General features: G+C 42.2%; 1 protein-coding gene across 3 annotated transcripts in view; it reads left to right on the forward strand.

Annotated features, from left to right (window-relative positions):
- The first annotated feature begins 1585 nt into the window (after positions 1-1585).
- exoc6 (exocyst complex component 6) overlaps positions 1586-25217 on the forward strand; it is a 200750-nt gene continuing 177118 nt past the window's right edge. Inside the window, exon 1 of one of the 3 annotated variants that reach the window (XM_039771011.1) lies at positions 1586-1899. In XM_039771011.1, the coding sequence (XP_039626945.1) occupies positions 1643-1899 (257 nt within the window). In that variant the 5' untranslated portion in view covers positions 1586-1642. The remainder of the gene's footprint in view (positions 1900-25217) is intronic. The other 2 variants (XM_039770996.1, XM_039771004.1) reach the window with 2 other exon arrangements.

The raw sequence follows: 25217 nt of genomic DNA on the forward strand, positions 1-25217 counted from the left end.
CCACATCAACAGCTCCCGCTTACAGACAGTAAGTAGTTTCAGGATCCTGGGTGTTCAGATCACTGACTACCTTTCATGGTCTATCAACACCACCTGCAACCTCATAAAGGCTCGGCAAAGGCTCTTTTTCCTGAAGAGGTTAAAGCACTTTGGTGTGGGATCCAAAATAATAGTAAACTTCTAACACTGCACTATTGAAAATAGTCTGACTGGATGCATCTAGGTGTGGTTTGGCAACCTGCTTGCTAGAGTCACAAGCTACTCCAAAAGGAGTATCTGAACTGCTTTAAAACTCACTGGGGCTGATCTTCCCCAGCTTCATACTATCTACTCCAGCAAATGTCTGAGGAGGGCTGAATCAATCATCTCTGACACCAGCCCTCCAGTTTATCCCAATTTCACTTTTGCAGACTGGTAAACACTACCAGAGCCTCACCACACGCTCCACCCACTTCAGGGACAGCTTAAACCCCAAGGACATAAGATCACTCAAATCTTATTAACCTGACCTTACCTGCCAGGTACTGTTCCCATCTGCTGGTTTATGTGTAATTCTACTGTTTGTTACATGTGTACTGCCATTTGCATGTTTCCCTCTACTGTTTAATACAATCTATATGTCTGTACAGCTGTTTTGTACTATGTACATTAGGCCATTTTTCTGCTAATTGTATTTATTTATACATTATTTTATTGTCTTATTACCTGTATATACTTCCCTGCAACCTGCATATGTGGCACAAGAATTTCATTATGCTCCAGCAGTGTATGTGACAATAAAGAGCTAAACTAATCTAATCTAGTCTGATTTACTGTGTGAGATATGGACACCCCCATCATGGATGGTCCCCGCTTTGAGACCAGTGGTGCTGGCTCCTGCTCCCCACAAGTCTGTAGTGATAAAATCAGTTTCACATATGGTGAGGAAGGATGATACAGTATACTGTTAGGACCCTGGAATTCTTTACAATTCACCTGAAAAACATGTAAGGGTGGCGTGACTGTGTAGTGCATAGCGCTGTGTCATGTCCCCAGGATCCTGGCTGTAATTTCTGCACCCTCTTAATGGCTATGAGGGGTCTGCATGGTCTCCTCTCTTTTTACGTGGGTTTCCTCCCACATACTAAAGCCTACACATTGGATTATCTGGCGATTCTAGTGGCCCTGTGAGGGCGTGGAACCTGCAATAAATCCCTGTGGTTTGCTCAGTGGTATTGAGATTGAAAGAAATAAAATGTGAATCTGATGAAACTGGTTTGAAATAACACTAAAAAGGAACTTAACATTAGAACTACTTAGCAATATTGTTTCGTCAGCTGTTAAAAGTGCCACACGTTCAAAGTGAAACATGCTGAAAAAACGTTCAGATTCAGCAGAATTACCAATGTCTCCTAAACTTCAATGTACAGATTATAACAAACCTCGGTCGAGAAAACAGTATCTTTATTCCAATACAGGCTCTGCAACCCACCTAAAGTTAGCACCTATGCACAGCTGTATAATCAGGAGGCAGAACCGTTTACGTAAGCATTTCGTCCAGACTGTGCAGCTACTAAGCAGAGAGGATTCCGTACAATCACTTCTCACTGGACAAAGCACTGCCGATTGTCCTCTCCTAACGAGTCCTCGGGCGGAGCACCAGATGGTGACGATGACATCCCCCGCATGCCCAACACCTGCTAGACGCCGCTGCAGCGCTCGCGCCGCACGGAGTGCCTCGTGCGCCCCACCTGCCGGCCACTTCCCGCCACAACCGCATTCCCCCGCAGTGTCACTTTGTCACCGACAGAGCACAACAAACATGGCGGAGACCGAAGCCCTGGAGTACATCACGGAGCATGAACGCATCCTGCAGGAAATTGAGAGCACGGAGACCGCTTGCGTCGGCCCCACGCTACGGTATGAAGAGAAGGGTGTTTGACGAGCCGTCTCGTGGGTTAATGGCGATTGTTGTACAGTTTCCGCGGGCGTGTTTTTAATTCCTTTCCGACTCTTGCTTTTATTTATTACATACATAGGCAGGCCTTTTGTTAGCGGATGCTGCACTTCACTTCATATTACAGGTTGCAACGGGCACAGACTTTCCTCACTTCCGTATTTAATACGCGTGGGCAGATTTATAAAGAAGGAAGAAAGAAGTAAACCCCCGCATCCCCACCCCTTCCGAAGCAAAACAGATTAATTATAAATAAAGGTAACTAAAAGGACAACAGCAAAGCTGCCTTTGCTCCAGAGCACTGCTGATCTTTATATGTGCCACGGTAACGCTGGTTGCAGACAGCTGTCTGTGCCTCGCAGAAAGCCTTGTCTTGTTTTTGTGCCCTGCGATGATGGCCCCGTTATTCTAGACTTAGATAAAACGTCGTCCTTTTACAATGGAGTGATAATTGTGTCCTCACGTGCTGTCTGCATTCCTGGTTGTCACTGTGACATTGGAAGTGGGTGTGGCTGCAGGTTCAAGCGCCTCAAGGTTGCTACTTAGCTTAGCCGTGAAGGTACCTGCGCCGGGATGGCAGTCACATGATCACGAGCCCTAAGAAGACCTCGCCTGCTCGATGTCAACGAAATTGGGTTAACGTGTGGATATGTAGGCCAGCCATTTCATTAAGTGGGACTGTGATATGGAGATCAGAGGTAGGCTGGAGGATGTGAGAGTACACAGTGTAATAAGTGGCACACTAACGAGGATGCGCTTACCCCCTGAAAATAGATTTCAGTATGATGCAGGTAGTAGATGATTGAGATGGCGTGGTTTTTGGTAGGTCAGTAGTAAGTGTGTCAGTCAGTCAGTGAGATAATACAGTTCACCAATGCATACAGTGAAGAGAATATGTCTGGCAGAGAGGGAGTGCTTGATGTCAGATAATGTATTTCAGCAAGTGTGTTATTAATAAGAGCATCGGTGGCAGATTAGTGAAATTATAGTACCATAACTCATTTTAGTTTATGGTATGTTGATTGTAGATTGGGCAGACTCACTGTCCAGTAATTCTTTTCTGTAAGTAATTGGGTGAAATAAGATAATTGTATTTCAATATGTAACATAGTGATGAAGGGGTTAGTGGAAGATTGGGGAGACTCACAGTGTCATAAATCATTAGGGAGGATCATTGCATCAGTATATGTTATTTTAAGTGGTACAGTATGGATGTTTGTAGCTGATTGGAGTGGCACTCTAAAAAATCTTTTCACTAAGTAAACAAGTACGGATTGTTGGGGAGACTCACTGTGCCTGTAATACATGCCACTAAGTGGTCGGAGCTAACTATACCATAATAACTTTTGCCAAGTGGTATGCCAAGAAGAATTTCCATGTTGTATTTTTTTTGTTCTTTATTTTTCGCTATATGCAATTTCTTGTATTAGTAATTTGTAAATTTTTGCATACCCCTTGGGGTCAAAGCATGTGGTCAGCTGTTGTACAGCACTCCTGGAGCAAGTGCAGCATAAGGGCCTTGCTCAATGGCCCAGCAGAGTAGAATCTCTTGTGGCAGTTACAGGGATTCAAACCAGCAACCTTCCAGATATCAGCTCAGATCCTTATCCTCAGAGCTACCACTTCATTGGCATTGCTACCTGTTACCAAAATCCATTTCATTAAGTGGAATAGTAAGGTATTTTTGGATAAATAAGAAGCCTCACAGTATCATAATATTTTATTCAATTCAGCATGACACAGTAGAAGCACAGCTGCCTCGCAAACAGGAGGAGTGAAGTTTGCATGTTTTCTCCGTATCTACAGGGATTTCCTTCAGGTGTTCCTGTTTTCTCCCACAGTCCAAAGATATTCAGGTTTGGTGGATTAGCGATGCTAAATTGGGCCGTGTGTTCTCCGTGAAATGGTCCCGCACCCTGTCCTGGGATTGTTCTTATTTTTTGTGCCCAATGCTTGCTGGGATAGGCTCCTGCCTTCCTGCAGCCCTGCTTATGATGAAGCAGGTTTAGAAAATGGTTGGATGAATGAATGGAAGGTCATCGGTAAAATGCAATTAACAACTTTCCAAATTACTATAGATAGATTGTTTTTTTACTCAGTAAAAGAAAACTTATAAACTGAAATGGAGCATAATTATATATGTTCATTAATAAAAGCATTGTTATTACAGTATGTTTTATATATCCATTAATATAATCATTGATATTACAGTGTTTTTTTAAGTAGTAGTTTGTGATGGAAGTTTGGTTTCTGCTTGGATGTTATCTCTCTGTCTCCCTGTCTGTCTGTCTGTCTGTGTGTCGAAACACTAAGGTCTGTGTGTGTCCGGTCTCTCAGCACAATGTTTGGTCAATTTAGCTTTGGTGATATGGTCAAAAGAAGAGGTATGAGTGTGAGACACAAAAGGTGGGGTAAAGGCATGTGAGCCACACATAGAGAGTTGCTTTGAAAATCAATGGTATGGGGCTCATTATACCATAGTGTATTTTGCTACATGGCATAGCAAAGTGTACGTCTGTGCCATATTGGAGAGGATCTCTTTAACATAGTTAATTTTGCAAAGTGGTATAGTAGGTTAGGTTTTATCTATTGTAGATTGGAGAAGATCACTGTGCAATAATACATTTCCCTGAGTGGTACAGTAAATATGATGTTAGTGGCAGTGTGGGAAGTCCTATTATGTCATTTTTAAATCTAAAAATATAATGTGAATTTGACTGACTGACTGACTGAGTGACTCACTTACTCATCAAGGAAAGCACAATTTCCCGTTTATTTAAAATGTTAGATATTTTGATGTATCAGTATTTAGGGGTAGACCCCATTGCAGTAGAAAAACTAAATACCCCAAAATCTCAAAATTGCTTAGCTGAGAGGGTGCTTTATGCAAACGAAGGATGCAGCAGAAGCTATTGACAGGCCTCGCTAACAGCAGCACTGACCAATAGGGTAGAGAGATGATGAAGATGGGGCAGTATCCTGTACAGGATAAAATAGACATGGTTATGTTTGACATGTATGGTCAGGTGTGAAATGGAAAGAGAAAGTTTGGCTCAAGGAAGATGCAAAGCTCTATAGTTAGCAAGTGCTATAAAACTCTAGTGAAGATACCAGGTGCTGTGGCAGTGAGCATAGGTGTTCTTTTGCTGATACTTGGTCCGATGCTGTCAGTTTAAACTTTAGTTACATTTACATGCGTGTCTGCATACTTTGGGCGGTGATTATTTGGATAGACATTTGTATCTGTGGGTTTTAAAGGGGGATCACATACAACAGACAAAAAACATGAAAATAATACCTGAGTGAATGACATAAACAAATGAAAATAGTAAACATCTAGTAACAATAATAATATATTCTCAAATTTCAAATTATTCCACTGATTTCCTGTTTCAGTTCAAAAGAATATCGTTTAATAGTTGTATTTGGCAATGGTCATCAACAAAAGTCATGTCACTAGGAAAATCAGGAATTGATCTAATGCAAGAATGTTTTACTCATGAACAATTGTGTATTGCATGTTTGCGAGTAAGAAGCTACAGTGACCTGATAATTTTATTATTACTTGACTAATGCCTTTATCCACGGCGACTTACAATGTTCGAGACACAATTGGTTACATTTCTTTTGTTTTTCCAGTTGGGATACAGGCGGGTGAAGTGACTTGCTCATGGTCACACAGTATCGCTAATAGGATCTGAAACCACAACCTAACGATTTAAAGTCCTAGATGCAAAGACTTAATCACCACACCACACTTCCTGCCAATAATATTAGCCCTTGGTAAAAATCCTACAAATATTGTATACAAAGAAGTGCTTAGTTAGTTACATAGTACGCCTGATACACCCGGTTAAACCACAGCACTATAACTGACAAGTCATTGTTGTTTGGAATTTCCTGTACAAAGTTGCCTAACACAGCTAATGTAGTATATTGATAAGGGCACCTATGTTGAACAGGGCAGTGAGCCTGTTTCATAATACTTTTTATAAAAGTAATTTTATAAAGATGCACAGTAATGAGAGTATGTCTGCTGGACAGGGGAGGCAGATTTTTCTATAATATATTTCATTAAGCACCATAATGTGGAGATGTCTGGCAAGTTAGGGAGGCTTTTTGGACTGTAATACATGTTTGTAAGTAGCATAATAATGAAGATACGTGAGACAGAGTGAGCAGAGTTCTTGGCAAAATACATTTTACTGTAAGGTATGGTAATGATAGTGTCTGAGGAAGATTACATTGCCTCAATAGAAATAAAGAGTATATTGAGTCAATGTAATAGTTTGGGGAAAGCTGACATTAATGCATTTTTCTTTTGTTAAGACGTACCTAAATGGATTGTTGTGCTCATCGCAATGTTGGATGGGTCTGGTACAACCTGTCTGCTGTGTTTTCTGCAATCATAATAGCAAGAAAAGAGCAAAGTTCACATCTTTGAATGTTGCAGTACCTAGGTGGTAAAAGGAAAAGAGAAGGGAGTTTTTGTCTACTTGCCAAAAGAGGCTCAGCCTGATTTGCATTTTGAATTGTTGTATGAGTAAGCAGAGGAAAATCCAAACACCTCACTTAATGTTGGCAGAGGTGCATACCATTTTATCCTGTTTCATACATGAATAGGTACCCAAATGTTTGATGAGATTATACTATTTTGTATTAGTTTACCAGCTGCTTTAACGGGTACCCATTTGTCTGACTGAAGTTATACTTTTTCTGTATTTGTTTAGCAGCTGCATACAGTATATCCGGAGTGGCGTACACATAAAAAGTACATAGTACAATTTACATATTTCTACATTTGGAATAATGTCAAGATAAATGAATTACTCATAGTTACGCAATGAATTAGCAATGGTGACTGAACCAACATCAATGCTGTTTAAAGTACAATTACTTAGCCGCCAGACCCCACTGCTTGCATTCCTTTCATGCAAACGATCCAGAAAAGAAAGATGCAGACACTTTCACTTGTTTCTCTGGAAAATGTAATCAAGATGGTTAAAACTCCTTAATAGCACTTACAGTATTGTGCTTGCAGATCTTAGCAGTATCCTGTGCTCTGCTGTTGGCAGTTGGTTATCAGCCCACGTGTGCTGCTTAATCCTCAGCAGTAGATAGTCACCACAAGTAGCACAATGGTACAGAATACATTAAATATACAGGCAAATGTGATGAAGCAGATATCAATCAATCACTCTATCTGTCCCCTTTAGCACTTTTAGAACATGAAATTCATAATGTTTTGTGAGAGAGTAAAGGTTTCTGTCTCTTAAATGCAGTGGTTAAGAGAATTTGCTAGGGTCACTAAAATCAAGTATTTAAATAGTACCAGTCTCTGGCTGTGGCATGGTTACAGGCAGGCTGGCCCCAGGAACACTAAGCACCCTTTATTTGTTGCCTTATTGCATTCAATTTGGCAAACAGAGTATATACTATACAGTACAGTATATGCCTTTGAGCATATTATGTAGTTGGACTGTATGTTGGAGAGATTTTTGTTTTTTAGGTAGTCTATAACAAATGTGACATATTGGCAAAGATTTTTCTTATTGGCACTCGGAAATCTTCCAATGGACTTGATAAGCCAGGTCTAAAAGGCATCTGATCAAGTTGCCTGAATTGCCTATTGACAATATTATCTTAATCCCTTCTAGTTGCCAGGCCTTCCTCACTCTGCAAAGAGAGGGTCAGCTATCGCTAACAATAGCCCCTTAATGTCCTTGCAAAGTCCATCCAGGAAATCTTTCTCTCACATTTATGCTGCCACCCATACCTAATGCTTTTCTGGACAAAGATATTAGCATTCAAGGTATTGTGATATGAAGCAAGGATGGGCTTTACTTTTGGCGGGGATGGATTATCAGTTACTGGGATGGGATGCCAACATAATGGAAACAGAGAACATCGGTGAGTGGTCATCCCTTTCCCACTTGTGATGACATAACAGAAGGGCAGAGGGAGACTGCACTGCCTTTCATGCATGGCTGTTTGGTCCCCAGATATGTCAGGTGGCAACATCCTTCTGCTGGGAATCTTGTGTGCACACCCTTAGGGATGTTTGGGAGTTTTAGTACTGATGGGTTGCCCTGCATGGTTCATGCTAGAAGAAGACTTCTCCACTTTAAGGATTTTCCGTTTGACCTGGCAGTGGTTCCCGGGTGCAGTGTTGCAGGATTAGAAGTACTCCTGGATCTGGTATAAAAGAAGCTGCTATATATATATATATATATATATATATATATATATATATATATATATATATATATATATATATATATATATATATATATATATAAAATGCACGATTTCCTGAAAATAATTGATCTTATTTTATCAAATTCATGTTGTTACTTTAACACAACATAAATAAATGCAGGACAAAACACAGCTATGTTTATTGCTCTGTCAACATTCACCCACCAAATTTTTCCGACATGGCATGAATCTGTTAATACTAATCCTGATTATTTTATTGAGGTGCTATCAAATAATCAGTCGATCAATCTTCCTTTTATGTAACTAGGGAGCTTTGCCTCCTGCTCGATTTGCTCGCCAACCCCTGTGTTTGGTTAATCGGATATATAATTTTAATTTTTTTTTTCTTTGGAATTGTTTCAACTTCATTATTTGCACTTTTACTTTAAAGCTTCATTAAAAACAATATTTTCTTGGAGACACATCGTGACAACGCAACGTATAACTGCCCATGAGTGAATATTGTTTCTGTTTCTCTAATAAATAATCCGACTTTTTCTGTTTCTCCCTGTGATTTATTGATTGCCATAGCAAAAGCTATTCTCACAGTAAACTGTAAACATTTTAATACGAATGGCATATCACAATCTCCTTTGTTGTGTAATGTTTTTCACGGAATATATACATTACCTTTCTTTTTGCCTGTTAAAATTTTCCTCGCTTCTCCGTGATCATAAATATACACCTGATCGAACTGTGTATTCTTTGAAATTCAACTTCTTGTTGCTTTAACTGTTCTGGGATCGAGTGTATGGTCTATTATTGTATAAATCCACATTTTGTGCATTGAATGACTCTTTGCCTTTTATTTCTGACCTTGATTTGTCGTGCTTTTTATTCAATTACACCTAGTTCTGATGATTAATCACCATTTGTTTTGCAGTAATGCAATCTTTTCTTTGATACTGTAGCGACTGACATGATAAAGTGTCACAAAAGTTTTACTTGAACAATGGCTGACTTTGTAACCCCAAACACAACTTTCTAGCACCTTCTACAACCCCTTATCCCCAGCGTCTCGCACCCCCCTTACCGCATCAATCATTACCCCGCTATCAGTCTTACATACTGTACTCCGCCCTCCCTCAATCAGACCGAACAGTCACTTAAAACCAAAAAGGCCGCAACCTGGCTGGGATGCTGCAATACTTTCAAATTTTACTGGTTACATAATCTCTTATTTGCCTTTTTTTCTCTCCAACGCCTTTGGGTCTCTATTCTCTATATTGTCCTTATACGCTTTATATGTGTTGATAGCATAGGATCTGTGTGCACTACGTGCTTTTAAACGACTGACTGTTTTTTGATGGATTTGCGCTTATATGATTTCATTTGTAAGTAGGGCGTGTGTTGCAAGAATCTCATGCTCCACGTCCCCGCGAGACGGCCCTGGCACAGTCTCTTGGCACCAAGTCTCATGTTTACGGTCCCCGCGAGACGCTCTGTAGCAAGTCTCTTTTGTCTTGCGAGTCTTTTAAATATCTTTTGAGAACTCCCAAAATCACGTATCTGTTGCCTTATTTCTGCTTTCCAGGATTTCTGTTTTTATTAGAGAGATGATTTTCATAGAGCACTCCATCACATTGTGATTTAAAAAAAAACTAGCTGAATTAAAGAGTCAGACTTTTTGTTTAGGGTAGCACAGTGGCACTTTGGTGCTGCTGCCACACTGTTTCAGAGACTGCTACCATGTACAACATACCTATATCTTGCTTCTTGCAGAATAATTAAGCAAGTGAGAAAATAAGCTCCTGCAATAAGCATTTACCTCTTTTTTCTGAAAATATAGAAAGCGACGAAGAACTGCTTTTAAATTTTTAATAAGAAGAAAAGAAAACCTTTTTAAACTGAGGGAAAATATGCCAATAATTATTTGTTAAGGATCTCTTTGTATACCATGTTGTCAATTCGGCCCTCCGGTTGTAACATGACCAAGCTGTGCACTGAGCTTACTCTTAAGCATGCAACGTACAGTTGGCCATGTGAACAGTAATCTTGTTTCAAATCTCACAGCTTGGATTGCTGCTGTCATAATCAGTTTGAGTTTCGTGGTTTGTTTCAATTACAACAGTATTTGCAGGATTTGTTGTGTTGAAGTGACATTCGGCATCTGTCAAGCGTTGTAAGCACACAACCGGTGTAATCGATAAAATCACATCCAGCTTTTGAGAGTTTAAACATTCATAAACATCAAAGTGTCCACTACTGAAATCGTCACCTGTGAATCTAAGATGTTTAAGAGGCATTGGCGGTTGTCGAAAGGTGTAAAATATTTGGCCATTTCAGTACACTTGAAAGCGACAACCGAACAATTCAGCGGCAGCCATCAACTCACATGCAGAACCATAGGTGAAGGGCTTAAGCATTTCACTCTTCTAGTGCTCCTGTGTAGTATAATTATCTCCTGTACCGTCATCAGTCCACACCTTGAACCTGTCCCAGTCATTCAATACATAAGACACAATGTTCCTCTGGATATCAAGAGTGAGCCTGATATGGCCGTGCAATATGATCATCTCGATAGACATGGTAATGGGGGTTGGAATGATAAAGGAAATGGGTACCTGAACAATGTAAAGTAAGTGTAAAATACCTACACAATGAATATAATTGTAATAAACAAACAATAAAACAGCGGAGAAGCCGCGTATTAAACAAAAAGGCTGTAGTTATCAGTAGGGAGAGGTGAATCCCATGGCGAAGCAAGGAAGGGAATGTAGAGACCGGAGCGATGGACGGCCTTATATAGGTAGGCAGCCAATAACGTGGGAGGCGTTGGGATGAGGGACCCAACGCCGCCTCACACAGCGACCGAGCTGCAGGCTATGGAAGTATATATGTACGTAAGTAGGATTCAGTTAGCGTTGGGAACCCGTGTACCAAATTTCTTGAAGATGGGCCCATAAGTAACAAAGACTGCTGAAAAGTTCAATATGGCGGACGACAGTGGCATCATACCACCGAAATAAGTAAGTACATTGGTTTCGGTTAGCTCAGGGAAGCCGCCTACCAAATTTCGAGAAGATGGGCCCATAAATAAGAAAGTTCAACATGGCGTACGTTGTTGACCGTTACGACCGTTACGCGTAGAATTTCGAAATGAAACCTGCTTAACTGTTGTAAGTAAGCTGTAAGAATTAAGCCTGCCAAATTTCAGCCTTCTGCCTACATGGGAAGTTGGAGAATTATTGAGGTTTGGAAAATTCAATATGGCGGCCGACAGTGGCGTCATACCACCGAAATAAGTATGTACATTGGTTTCGGTTAGTGCAGGGAAGCCGCCTACCAAATTTCGTGAAGATGGGGCCATGAATAAGAAAGTTCAATATGGCGGACGTTGTTGACCGTTATGACCGTTACGCGTAGAATTTCAAAATGAAACCTGCTTAACTTTTGTAAGTAAGCTGTAAGGAATGGCCTGCCAAATTTCAGCCTTCTACCTACATGGGAAGTTGGAGAATTATTGAGGTTTGGAAAATTCAATATGGCGGCCGACAGTGGCGTCATACCACCGAAATAAGTACGTACATCGGTTTTGGTTAGCGCAGGGAAGCCACCTACCAAATTTCGTGAAGATGGGGTCAGCCTTCTACCTACACGGGAAGTTTGAAAATTGGTGACGTTGGAAAGTTCAATATGGCGGCCGACAGTGGCGTCATACCATCGAAATAAGTAAGCTGAGCTCCAGGTGATTCCCGACACTCCTTCATTGGCCACGCCCCAGCGTGGCGGAAGTGCCGGCTGTTCTCCTTCCTGGTGTGGCTGAGGTAACAGGTCCCCAAGGCATTGGGGCGCATCCTGGCGGTGACCACGGGCCCCTACAGGGTGGGGCTTCCATGCCCTCAACACGTGGCCCCCAAAGCAACCAGGATGGCGGCCCCCATGTGATCCAGGGTGGGCGTAGACCCACATCCGGTCCCTCACGGCGTCCCGGCCGGGTCGTTGCCCCTGGCATCCCTGACACTGGCCCCACAGCCAGCGAAGGGCAGCACACCCCTGAAACAGGTCCTACTTCAGGACAGCCGGGGTCCGGTCCTGTTCCCCAAACAGGAATAGGGGTGGAGACGCGACCTGAGCAGCAGCCCTTGGTGCCCTCCTGTGCCTCGCACAGGTTGCGCTCCCCCCTCTGACACCCCGGCGCCCACTCGCTCGGCACCCCCTTCGAGGTTTTCGCGCCCCTTTGGTTGGAGCCACTCGCACCTCCGTAAGCCGTGGCGGCAGCCCCTCGCCAGCGGAGAGTCCTGCAAGCAGACGGCCTGTCCTCTGAGGGCAGGTTCCCAACGCAGCGGGTCCTACTGCTTGTCCGGGGTCCGGTCCTGAAACAAAGGGGCAGAGCCGCTGCCTGGACACGCTTCCCTGGCATCCCCTTGTGCCATACACTGGCATCGCTCCCCCCTCCGGCACTTGCCTGTTTGGGACCCCCTCCGTGGGTTCCATGTCCCTCCTGTTGATGTAACAGACGGGACCGCCTTCCGTCCTTTCCTCCCTGCCGACTTCACGGGTTCCCTCTGCCCCTGCAGAGGGCGGCCAGCAATCGGACGTGAGTACCCAGCACCACGTCCTCCCGTATCGGAGGAACCGGCACTCAGCCTGCCATTCCTCCTGTCACTCTGGATGCACTGACGGTTTGTGACTCCTTATTACAAAAAAAGAGCCTCTTTCCCGTCTGCGTCCCTGCAGTGTGGCCCGAGACCGCAGCCGACTCGGGGCAGAGGGCGCTAGGACCCGGGGCACTTAGCAGCCCGTGTCCACTCAGCGTCCTCACGGACTCCCCCCTCGCCGCGCTTACAGCCCACGGCGCCGCACCTACTGTCAGAGGGCTGCTTACTTGAAGCTGATCTTTAGAATCACAGCCATGTTCAGCAGACCCTCCCTCATGCTGTACGGGGACGGCGAAACCTACCTTCCCCGCCGTGTCGCTCCGGCTGGAGAATCCAGCGCCACACCGTTGGATCGCCATCCGCAGGTCCTCTATGGATGTGACTGCCTTCCTCTCCAGTACCCGCATCTCTGCCCGGAGGGCACGTAGCACCTGGAATAACCGCTGCTCTGTGTGCTGAAGGCACGCCTCCAGCTCCGACAGAGCAGCCGGCAAAGACAGGGAGTTAACCGACGCGGAGCCTACCTGTCAGCCTCAAACGCCGACAACTTCCTGTGGGCCTCCTCCTGTGGCCCAATCGTGTGTCCCCCCTGCACGTGATGGACATTCCTTGGTCCCGCCTCTCTGCAGTCATTGGCGGGCACACAAGACACACCGTCCAATCGCTTGCTTGTCAGGGGGAGGGACTTCTGGTCCACGGCCATCTTGCCTCCCCTTCTGCGGCGGCAACGTGTTTGCCGGCAGCCTTGTTGTTGCCGGCACCTCTCGAGCTGCAGCGTCTCCTCCGCAGCCCTCGCAGTTGCCGCCATGCTGCCAGAGCCCCGCAGACCGGCATGCGCCCGCCACTGACGTGGATCCGGGAAGTCCCTGCCTGAAAAAGAAAACACGTGGGGGCCGGCTGCCGATAGGCAGGGAACTCACCTCCCCGGACTAGTCCAACCAAGAAAACCTCCTCGGCATGGCCTCTCTGGACGCCATGCCGTCCCGGGCACCTCCAGCAACAGCGCGCTCGTGGGAGCCCGCTGCACTCCTTCCATGCACGCCGCCTGCCCGCGGCAGGGGAAAACGGCCCTCTTGCGGACCCCTGGTGGTCCGTGGGGTTTCTTTACCACTTCTTCAACACCCGTGGCACGTGGGTGGGGTCCCCTGCTGCGCCGGGCCGTCCACAACAAAATTTCTTGATACAGGTCCTCGCCTTGGAATAGGCGGAGCATCCTGCTGGCTACGCCAGATGTGGAGCCGACTCGGACACAGACAGGCGGACATGTTGTTTGTCACCATCACACTTTTATTATATATACAATATTTACAAATATAAAGTCCAGTGCACACTCACAAACCCCAATACAGTGTCCTGGCCACACAAATGCCTTTTCTTCGGGCCGCCTCCACACTCCTCTCGTGCCTTGTCCTTCTTCCACCCGACTCCAGCCCTGAATGAAGGGAGACGGTCCCTTTTATATTCTCCCAGATGAGCTCCAGGTGATTCCCGACACTCCTTCATTGGCCACGCCCCAGCGTGGCGGAAGTGCCGGCTGTTCTCCCGGCAGCTCTCCGGGCGCCCTTTTAATTCTTCCCCCCAGCACTTCCTGGTGTGGCGGAAGTGCTTAGGTAACAGGTCCCCAAGGCATTGGGGCGCCTCCTGGCGGTGACCACGGGCCCCTACAGGGTGGGGCTTCCATGCCCTCAACTCGTGGCCCCCAAAGCAACCAGGAAGGCGGCCCCCACGTGATCCAGGGTGGGCGTAGACCCACATCCAGTCCCTCACGGCCTCCCGGCCGGGTCGTTGCCCCTGGCATCCCTGACAATATATATACTGTATATAGCAAAATCCCCGCACTTCGCAGCGACGAAGTACCGCTTTTACAGTTTTATTAAGAAGAAAAGAAAACCTTTTTAAACTGAGGGAAAATATACCAATAACTATCTGTTAAGGATTGCTTTGTATACCACGTTGTCAGTTCAGCACTCCAGTTGTAATATGACGAAGCTGCTCACTCTTGAGAATGCAACGTATAGTTGCCCAGGAGAAAAGCAATGTTGCCTCAAATCAATGGCAACCTTTTGTAGGGTCTGTCCCTGAGACTTATTAATTGTCATCGCGAAGCTGAACCTTACTGGAAATTTGAGACATTTGAATTGAAATGGGAGATCAGAGGGTATAACGGTGATGCGAGGAATACATTCAGAGTGTGGCGCTCTGCTATTTTTTTGTGTAGCTGCCTTCACACAGCTTCTCCGCTGCTTTATAAATGAATGCCATATAAGGCCGTCCCTTCTCCTTGCTTCGCGGTTCTGTACTGTTTTATTGTTCGTTTATTACGATTGTTACAGTTATTGTGTAGCTATTTGAGACTTACTTTACTGTTCAGGTACCCATTTCCTTTATTTAATCCGCGGCTTGTACGCTATTTTTTGTTCGTTTATTACGATTATAGATATTTATTGATTCCCTTCTTTAACTGACTGCCTGCTCATATAAGCCGCTCTGCTGGTTTTTTGTGAAGCAGCCTTTACACAGCTTCTCCACTGTTTTATAAACGAACGACATATAAGGTCATCCTATTTCATTACTTCGCCAAGGAAGCTGCCTTTTTATTTAATCCACGGGTTCTCCGTTGTTTTATTGTTCGTTTATTACGATTGTTATAGTTCTCTTTATATAGCACGTTGTCAGTTCAGCACTCTGGTTGTAATATGACGAACCTGCGTGAGCTCACTCCTGAGAATGCAACGTATAGTTGTCCAGGAGAAAAGCAATCTTGCCTCAAATGAATGGCAACCTTTTGTAGGGTCTGTCCCTGAGACTTATTACTTGTCATCGCGAAGCAGAGCCTTACTGGAAATTGGAGGCATTTGAATTGAAATGGGAGATCAGAGGGTATAACGGGGATGCGAGGAATACATTGAGTGTGGAGAAACTCTAGAGACAGCGTGTGTATTAACTTGTGGATTTTTCTGTGGGTATTTGGTGGCAGCGTGAAGTTGCTTCCGCAAGACCGCGTTAGCTGTGGAGCTCAGCTCGGAGCATATTCTTTTCCTACCTTGTAAATTGTGTAATGCGTTTTTTGAACAGGTTTGATGCATGTAAGTGATCACTCGTACTGCGTTCAGTTAGTTCACGTCAGCTGCTCTCTTGTGTAATGTTGCGATGTCCACGGCTTTATTTAATGTTAGCTAAGACCCGGCACTTAAAAGTTTCTCTCTACAGCAATTTTAACTCCGATACAAAGTGATCCAAAGTCTCGTTTATACCTCGTGTCTTCTAATTAAACTTGTATCTCGCGAATAAAGTACTCGTCGAAGGCATGACAAACGGCAGCGTGAGCGTGTCTATAAACTTAATTTAAACTTACGGTTTACACCGTGCTTTGTTTCCGCAGTAGCTGCACTCATGAATATGCTTGTATGCGTTTTTCTTCAGCACTCTTTGGAGCTCTTCCTTGTTTTCTACGTACTGCGTTCACAGTCATTTCACGTGATTACGTGGGAGGCGTGATGATGTCACACGCAACTCCGCCCCCCCACAGCCATTGAGCTGAAGTCCATTACAGTATATGGAGAAAAATAGGTTTCAGTTATGGCCATTACGCATAGAATTTCGAAATGAAACCTGCCCAACTTTTGTAAGTAAGCTGTAAGAAATGAGCCTGCCAAATTTCAGCCTTCTACCTACACAGGAAGTTGGAGAATTAGTGATGAGTGAGTGAGTGAGTGAGTGAGTCAGTCAGTCAGTCAGTCAGTCAGTCAGTCAGTCAGTCAGTCAGTCAGTCAGTGAGGGCTTTGCCTTTTATTAGTATAGATACAACCAAAACCAGCAGCAGTCATTCTGATGAATGGTTTGTTAAAAATAAAGAATATAGAACAACTCCATAAAGATCCTGTGTAAAAAAGCATAAACTAAACATATCCATCCATTCATCCATTTTCTGAATCCCCTTAGGCAGAGCTGGATTGTGGGGAAGCTGGAGCCTTTCACTGCAACTCTTAGTGTAAACACACACACACATAAACACTTTATTTTACCAAATGCTGTTTCTTTGTGGATGGAAGGCCAAATTGAATTCAAAATGTGTTTTCAAATTGGTATGTGTGACCTATGCCTCAGGCAAGGGGAAGTGTAAAATGGTCCAACCAGAAGGATTGGAGTTAGCCCGTTAGTTTCTGTGGATAAACAAAGCATATTTCTTGTGTTTTTTCAGAAAAGTTCAGAAGAATCACTCAAGTTTGTGAAACAGATACAGAATAAAATCACTATTAATGTTCAGCCTGTATTTTTTTCAGATAAAAATATTAGGGTGTTGTACCATGTTAGCAATTATGATGTAGTGAGAAGTCAAGCAAAATGACACCTTTTATTGTCTAACTAAAAATATTACAATGTGAAAGCTTTCCCGGCAATTCAGGCCCCTTCTTCAGGTTTACATCTTATCTGAAGAAGGGGCTTGAGCTGCCTCAAAAGCTTGCATATTGTAATCTTTTTAGTTAGCCAATAAAATATGTCATTTTGCTTGACTTCAGATAAAAATAGAAATCTGAGTCTTTTCATCCCTGCCTTTGTTCCATGGAGACAAATCCTTCATATTTTGTCTTGGTTAAAAAGACATTTGATACTTTGTTTTTTTACAGAAGATGGTAATTCTGTGTGAAGCACTGTTCATTGTTTTAGAACAAATTGTTAGTGTTAGATATTCCAGGAGGGTATCAGAAGTCTGTTTATATTTCCTACTCAGGTAAAATCTGCTATTTCACCTGCTTTACACTTTGAAGACGTTTCTGTTTATGTGCCTAATAAATAGGATATTTTACTTGAAGGCAGATATGTGTGTGAAATACACACTGCCCTCCTACTATCTTAGTTAAAGGATTACTCCAAGCTAACATTTTTGACAACTTAACTAACAAATTTTGTAAACGGAAGTGTAAGTGTGGAATAATCTCTCTCATTTACAGGATTGCAAAGATAACTCTCAGCTTTTGTTGTATTTGTTGTTCATATTTTTTACCATTATTTTGATGATGCTGTGATTGCTGCCATTTTGTTCATTCATCATATGCATCAATAGGCACATTGTGCAGACGTGTTACAAAATATGGCCTTGCAGTTTCAAATGCATGTGAATTTTGTTGCCTTTGAATCTGAGAGACAACATGTTCCACGCGCCTACCTGGATAGGATGTCTCAAATTGGGATCTGAGTGCTGCCATGCAGCAGGCGACGCCTCACCACGACACCAGTTCTGATCTCTGACAGGCCTAATCTCATTGGCTGTCCGACGGTTTTGACTCTCCCTGGGATAGGGCTCCCAACGGCTTTCCTCCATCCCCTTCATAACACGAGCAGCCTTCGTATGGGCGGCTGTAGCAGAACTGCTCCCGCAGAGAGCAGAAAGGAGTCCTGTCTGTGTTAACTTTTTTTTACGGTGGCTGAGTGCCAATCCTGCCACCAAACCCCCCGCTTGCAGGGCTGGATGCAGTATTGCGTTTTTCCAGTTTGATTCTGGGGTTTGTCAGAGGTGTGTTCATGCTCGTACTATGTTTAATGCTTGCATGGACTGGGTTTTTGCAAGGTCGTGGGGTCCAGTGGTTGTGGGACATCTGTTGTGAAGAAAGATTCCCTGATCTGTACTTTGTTGACGATCCTATGATCTTCATGGAGTCAATGGCGGTTCTGATCAGGGCTCACAAGAGACTGAGAGAGGAGTCTGAGTGTCTGGGCTTGCGAGGGTCCTGGATAAAAAACAAGATCCAGGCCTTTAATGGCCTCTTAGGCAAAGCCATAAGCAGTGTTTCTGTCTGTGGAATGAGTGTCGACCTTGTCAAGAGGTTTACTTACCTCGGCAATGACATTCATGACTCTGGTGACTCTTTCTATGAAGACGGATTGGGAGAGCGTGGGAGTTCATGAGGTTGTTGGAAAGAGGTGTGTGGCGCTCCTGATATCTTTGCAAAAGGATGAAGGTCCAAGTCTTTAGAGTCCGTTTATGTATAAATGGTGTGTATGCACAAAAATGTTGTGTAAGCCTGTTTCCACGTTCAAATCATGATGTATAAAAACCTAAACTTGGCATAAAGCCATGCACATTTCCACGGTAGCTCATACCCTGGCATACACAAGTTCTGCACTCGGTTTTGCAGACTGGCGGCACCCAGCATCAAAGCAGTGCTACTGTTCCAGTGTGGTTTCCCTTTCTTTTTTAGATCCACATCCCTGACGCGGCTTTATAAATACACTGATATTAACCGCATATTGTTTATTAGTTTAATGCATCTGATTGTAATTAAACTGTAAGAATATAATGGTCCACAGAATGGCCAAACTATTCCAAATACCATAGCTTATTTAGCGTTGTTACTGTCACTGCACCTTCATTTTCTTCTTTCAGCTGCTCCTGTTAGGGGTTGCCACAGCGGATCATCTTCTTCCATATTACTCTCACAGCACCACTCGGAGCAGCTAATCGGAAAGAGAATTATCGGTATACAGCATCAAGCACATCCTGCCTCAGCCAGGCTGCCTATTTGAACTGCTCTGACACGGCAAATACTTCAAAATCTTTCCTGTACGGACCTCGTGGTTCAGAAACCGCTTCATCCCAAGAACTATAAATGCACTCAATCAGCCCATCAAGTGCTCCTTGTAGAACTTTTTGTACTTATTAGTACAATCACCTCACTGTAAACTTGCACTACAGTTATAATATTGCACAACCTGAGCCACTTTATGAAGCTCATATTTACATACTGTATGATGGCGATATCATTTTTAAGATGAAATGCAGCAAAATATGTTTATTATATTATACAGATAAAACTTTATCTTCATTTAAATAATGTATATTGTTAATAATTAAACATGTGAGGACACGGTGTTGCTGCGCTAGTTCATGGATTATTCCTGCCTCACGCTGTATGCTTGCTGGGACTGGCGTGACACTAGAAGGACAGAATAATTGAACATGTACTACGAAGATATTTCAATGTTCCTTAAAGGTTTTGAAGAATCGGCGTTCTAAGCTTACAGATGGCTTAAAGTCTATTACAGAGCTGATTGTGTGGCGATTTGGTATTTGGAGAAAGAAAAGGAAGGACAGGAATTGGGGTGTTAGTACGTTTGAAAGGGACAGTATTGCTTCAATAAATTATTTCATCGAAGGTCGCGCATAATCACTGTGCCACCATGTTCCCATGTTTAATAACAAGCTTTAACTCCTGTCATCATGAAAATTATATCAAGTATACATCTCAGTATTTTAATTATTCAGAGAGCAGTATTATTACGAATGTAATGGATTCTATGTCCTGTTGGAGGAAGAGAAAGCCCAGAAGCGCGTAGTGATTCACACACATAGAGCACATAGAAGATTAAATACAAAACAAAGCATTTAACGTGCTGCTTTAGTTACGATGGGATTTGAGAAACTAGTAAATTAAATGATTTTAAGATAAAGTTTATGATGTTTTACTTTAATGACAAAATAAACTGTGATTAAAGTAGAAATTTCGAGATTAAAGTTGACATTTCGTGCTCTGTTCCCCACTGTGTGCCTATTTTTTTTTCTCTGTACCCTAATAAGCTTTCATATGAAACTCAGACGGTAGGCTATTACTCGCCTTTTCACAGCGACTTTGATATCTGACAACTTCTTTTTTATTTCGGGCAGTGTGCGAGTTGGTGTACTTGAGCTTTCGAGTTTCTCTGACACTCTTATGTCACTCGATCAGCTTCCTTTTGTTGTTTATACCATTGTTTAAACCAACAAATCACCTGAGATGAAAACTGGATTCCTTTGGTACTGTGTGTCTTCTGAGAATCCTTGGGTACTGCTGGTTTGACTTTGTGTCGAATGAGCGGTTGCTCACGGAGTCCCAAATCCAGTTGAGTTGTATGTTATGATTGTGGTGCATTTTATATACTCTATAACATTTCAATATTATTACTGAGCTGTTTAGATAATTATTATTACTGTTTCAGTAATAATAAACTGGACTATTATTATTGTTCTTTGCTGCAAAATTACTTGTATTTCTCTAAATCTTGCACTTAAATTCACAAATTTAACAAGGGCTTAATAAACTCAGAAGCACTAGATGGTAAGTAATACTAAAAATATGCATATCTTTCTGCCATTTGTATTGTTTTATGCATGTAACTTACAGTTTATCATTCTTCCAAGCAATGTCAGGTAGAAATGCTTTGTCTTTAAGTGTTCATAATAATTTAATTTTCTACGTGAATACTGCATTTGAATGAAAGAAAACAATAAGTTAAAATGTATTTAAAAAATGTCAAAATAATAAATAAAAAATATGGATATTGTACATTCTGCCCCTTGCAATCTGTATGGTAATAATTAAAAACAAAGAGATGTATGGAATTATATAATGATGTACTGTAAAATAAACTAAGCTATCAAAAACTATGTAATAGATAGCAGAGCCAACAATCAGTATGTGACGCTTTACGCCTAACTTCCTGTACTGGTTAGGTGCTGCTTCACTTTGCAATTGAATAACCTCTGTAAGAAATATTTCAGAAGACATCTACCCTCTCTTGCACTTTAAGTACAGTCAACCATTAAAGCCTTCAACCATAACAAGCAATTATAATTGTTTTCTCTTTTTTATTTACAAAAACAAATCTTTTATAAGTAATCACAATCTATTACATTCTTACATATCAACAACTACAGTAAAACACTTTCTGTCATCTCTGTGTCCCAATCGTTCCACTGTCCATTCTCACATTTCCATATCAAATCTTCACATGGAAAGAAAACTGCTTCATTAACTGCCATTAGTGAAATGAAGTGACATAAATGTTGTGTCAAGTATTTATTTTCTAAATACACTAATGTACTGAGGCAATGTACTATATAACTTTTCATTTTTAAATAAAGGAACTGTATTAGGGTAGAAAAATAAGTGATGTTCACTTCAGCTTAATCTGCCCATTACTAAAGGTTTACCACAAAATTCAGTTTCTGAGTTCAATATATATTGATGCTATTATTTCACCTGTAACACATCATTATGCAGTTGATATTGTTCTTTAAACTCTCTTGAAATAATTTCAAATTGATGACACTTCTGCACTTAGATTTAAGCAATAGACAAAAGGTCTATGATTTATTGTGGACTGGGACATCTATTAATCCTTCCTTATATGTATGTATAGCTCATGGAAGACATTAGATTTCACAAATTTGAATCTTTCCCATATATTCCCAAGCAGCGTATAGCATAAAGCAATACAACATCCTGGAGTGAATGCTGTGAATAGATAGATAATAATTAGCATACACCAGAATGCCCGATTTGGACAACTCACATACAGAATGCACATTTACTGTTGATCCAGATGTGTGTTTATAACTGTAATACTGCATTAATTTTTGTGGTACATTTTGGCATGCAAGCATGTGTGCCATTTCCTCCATTTTCTCTATTTCCATTGCTCAGCCGACTTCAGATATTTACCTTTGCCATTTTTTACACATGGCCATGCATACACTGATCAGCCACAATATTAAAGCCACCTGCTTAGTATTTTGTAGACCCACCTTGTGATGCCAGAACAGCTCTGACCTGTCAAGGTATATACTCCAAAAGACTTCTGAAGGTGTCTTATGGTATCTGGTAGGTGCAGAACTGTTAAGTCCTGTAACATGTGAGGTGTTCTGGAGGCACGAGGGGGATCTACACAGTATTTGGCAGGTGGTTTTAATGTTTTGGCTGGTTGGTCTTTATACAATAAGCATTTAAGCATACAAGTTACATGTATACATAGAAGCATGTAAGCATATAAGTTATTTACCCGTTTTCTCATCCTTCTGTTGTGCTTACTACCATAAGTGCCATGCATCCATCCACTATTGCTGTGTGCTTTCCATAAATGGCAGGATGTGCTGTTATGGGTAGGCATTTTTATTCTCATCTATGCAAAATTAGGTTTTCTGCCTTATCCCTCAGAAATACCTACTGTGTCTAAATTTTATAAAATGATCAATGCTAATTTAGCCATCACAGAAGTTCAAATTTATTTTTTAAGCGAATTATTAAATTAACAATGAATGAATTGATAGGTCAGTGGTATGATTATATTTTTAAAAACATACAAAACATACACTGCATCTAAAATATGTGACAGGAAATGCTATTTAATATAATAGCAAATAAAGGCTTCTTATATTTTTATATAAGCTGATGGCAGGCAAATACTTGTTGTTATTTTACCACTGTATGAATGAACAAGTAGTTTGCAAGCAAATTCAGAAGAAAACAAGCAGATTTTTTTTGTCTAACCGTGATTGGCGAAACTGTAAATTCTGGTTCCTGTTTGAATTGCTTTTTGGTTCTTTGCAGTTACTTCTCTCAGTGGTTCGTGTTTTTGGTACTGTCAATGTTTTAGCCATTTTGTTTTTAATTGGTACCTGTAATTAATCATGCACCTTTGAGTTTTGATTGTTGCAAATTTCAAATATAGTCAGTTGCTTGTGACTGGTCATGGATTTGTTTGGTTTACAAAACTGAATCTGGTTTTAAACAAAGTAGTTTGTAGCATGTTGGAGTTTTCTACATCCATGATTGGCTAGTCACTTTGTGGACAGTTAACCCAAGGTGACTCCAGCATTGTTGTCTGATGGTGTCCATTTTTCATTTTTTTTAAGATGTGTAGAGTTTTGTCATGATCCATGCTATTTCTTTGTTTATGGTTATTATATAGTACCTTGCATTTTAGTTTTACACATACACACATTTATGCCTGAAAATAGGCAGAGAGGACATTCAATTTGAAAATTGTCCCACAGCCTAAAATTGATATATAGCCCTCCTTGCAGCATGGAGGTCCCCAGAAGACCAGCAGGGCATCATGGACAATGGAGTTTTTATGCAAAGCTCTGCTGGTCTTCTGGGGACCTCCATGCTGCAAGGAGGTCTCCACCTGGCGGCTTGGGGGTTTTGGCCGGGATAAATGGCCGGCCATCCTTCACAATATATATATATATATATATATATATATATATATAGTCCCTGCATTAAGTAATACAACATTTTTGTATACTTTACATAGAATAATTTTACATGTGTGTAAAAATACAATTTAAACCTATGTATAGATATAGCAAAAATAATCACATATTAGTCTGCATAACCATTTGAAGCATAAATAACAGTGACATATTAATCGTTGATGTTTAATGCAAACTACTCTAAATGGGTTTAAGAATATATGTATTGTGGGAAACAACCCGGACACAGACAGGTAGACATCATTGTTTCAACTCACACTCGTTTATTTACACTATTTACAATACAGTGAGCGACACACAACCCAGTGCCGCAGCACCAATCACCCTCAAGTCCAGGCCCTTCCAATGCCTCTCTTTCTCCTAGGTCCGCCTCCACTCCTCTCCTCCGAGCTCCGTCCTCTTCCACCTAACTCCAGCAATCAAATGGAGGGAGACAGCCCCTTTTAAACCCACCCGGACGTACTCCAGGTGCCTCCCATGAGCTTCCGCCGGCCCTTCCTGGTGTGGTGGAAGTACCGGCTGCACACCCGGAAGCACTCCGAGTGTCCCTGGTGTTCGTCCCCCCAGCACTTCCGGGTGTGGCGGAAGTGCTGAGGGCCAGGGCTCTTCAGGCATCTGGGCACCCCCTGGCGGTGACCACGGGCCCCTATTAGGTTGAGCTTCCAAGCTCTGTTCCCGTGGTCCCCATACCATCCAGGGCGACTGCCCTGTCGTGGTCCAGAGGAGGCGTAGTCCCTTTTATGGTCCTTCCAGGCGTCCCGGCTGGGTACCGCTCCCAGCCGCTTGCCACAGTGTGTATACATATATGTGTATATACTTATACTAGCCATTGCACCATTTAAAGACAGGTAATAGAAAAATGTAAAAATAAGCACTCTGTTTCCATATGTGTACCTTAAGTGCCATTCCTCTGTATTCTGTGTGTGTGAACGTCTTAACCAATGCTGTCTTTCTCATGCATGTTCCTGTAAAGCCTGTTTCTCAAACTCTGTCATTATTTTCAAGGCAACTTTTTTACCTCCTGTCCAGTTTTACTTTCTGTCTCAGGCATGCCTCATTAGCTTTTACTCCTCCTCGTGTGTCTCACACTCACACATCCTCTTTTGCTGCATTACCAAAGTCAAACTGACCAATCACATTGTTCTGAAAGATTAAACACAGACTTTAGTGTTTTATTATATTTTGTATGTTTTTATTTGTGACGTGTATGTATTTATTTGTAAAGTAAGTATTAATATGTAGTGAATTTTATGAATAAATATGAAAAGGTGGCTTTTAGCTGAGCTGTATTGTGCATAGGTAATCACAGAGATATGACTAATAGCTTATAAAAATGCAATGATAATTGTTACATATGCCTTTAATGTACAGTAAATAAGAGTACTGCATG

The sequence above is a fragment of the Polypterus senegalus genome, chromosome 1, assembly GCF_016835505.1.
Source record: "Polypterus senegalus isolate Bchr_013 chromosome 1, ASM1683550v1, whole genome shotgun sequence".
Taxonomy (NCBI): domain Eukaryota; kingdom Metazoa; phylum Chordata; class Cladistia; order Polypteriformes; family Polypteridae; genus Polypterus; species Polypterus senegalus.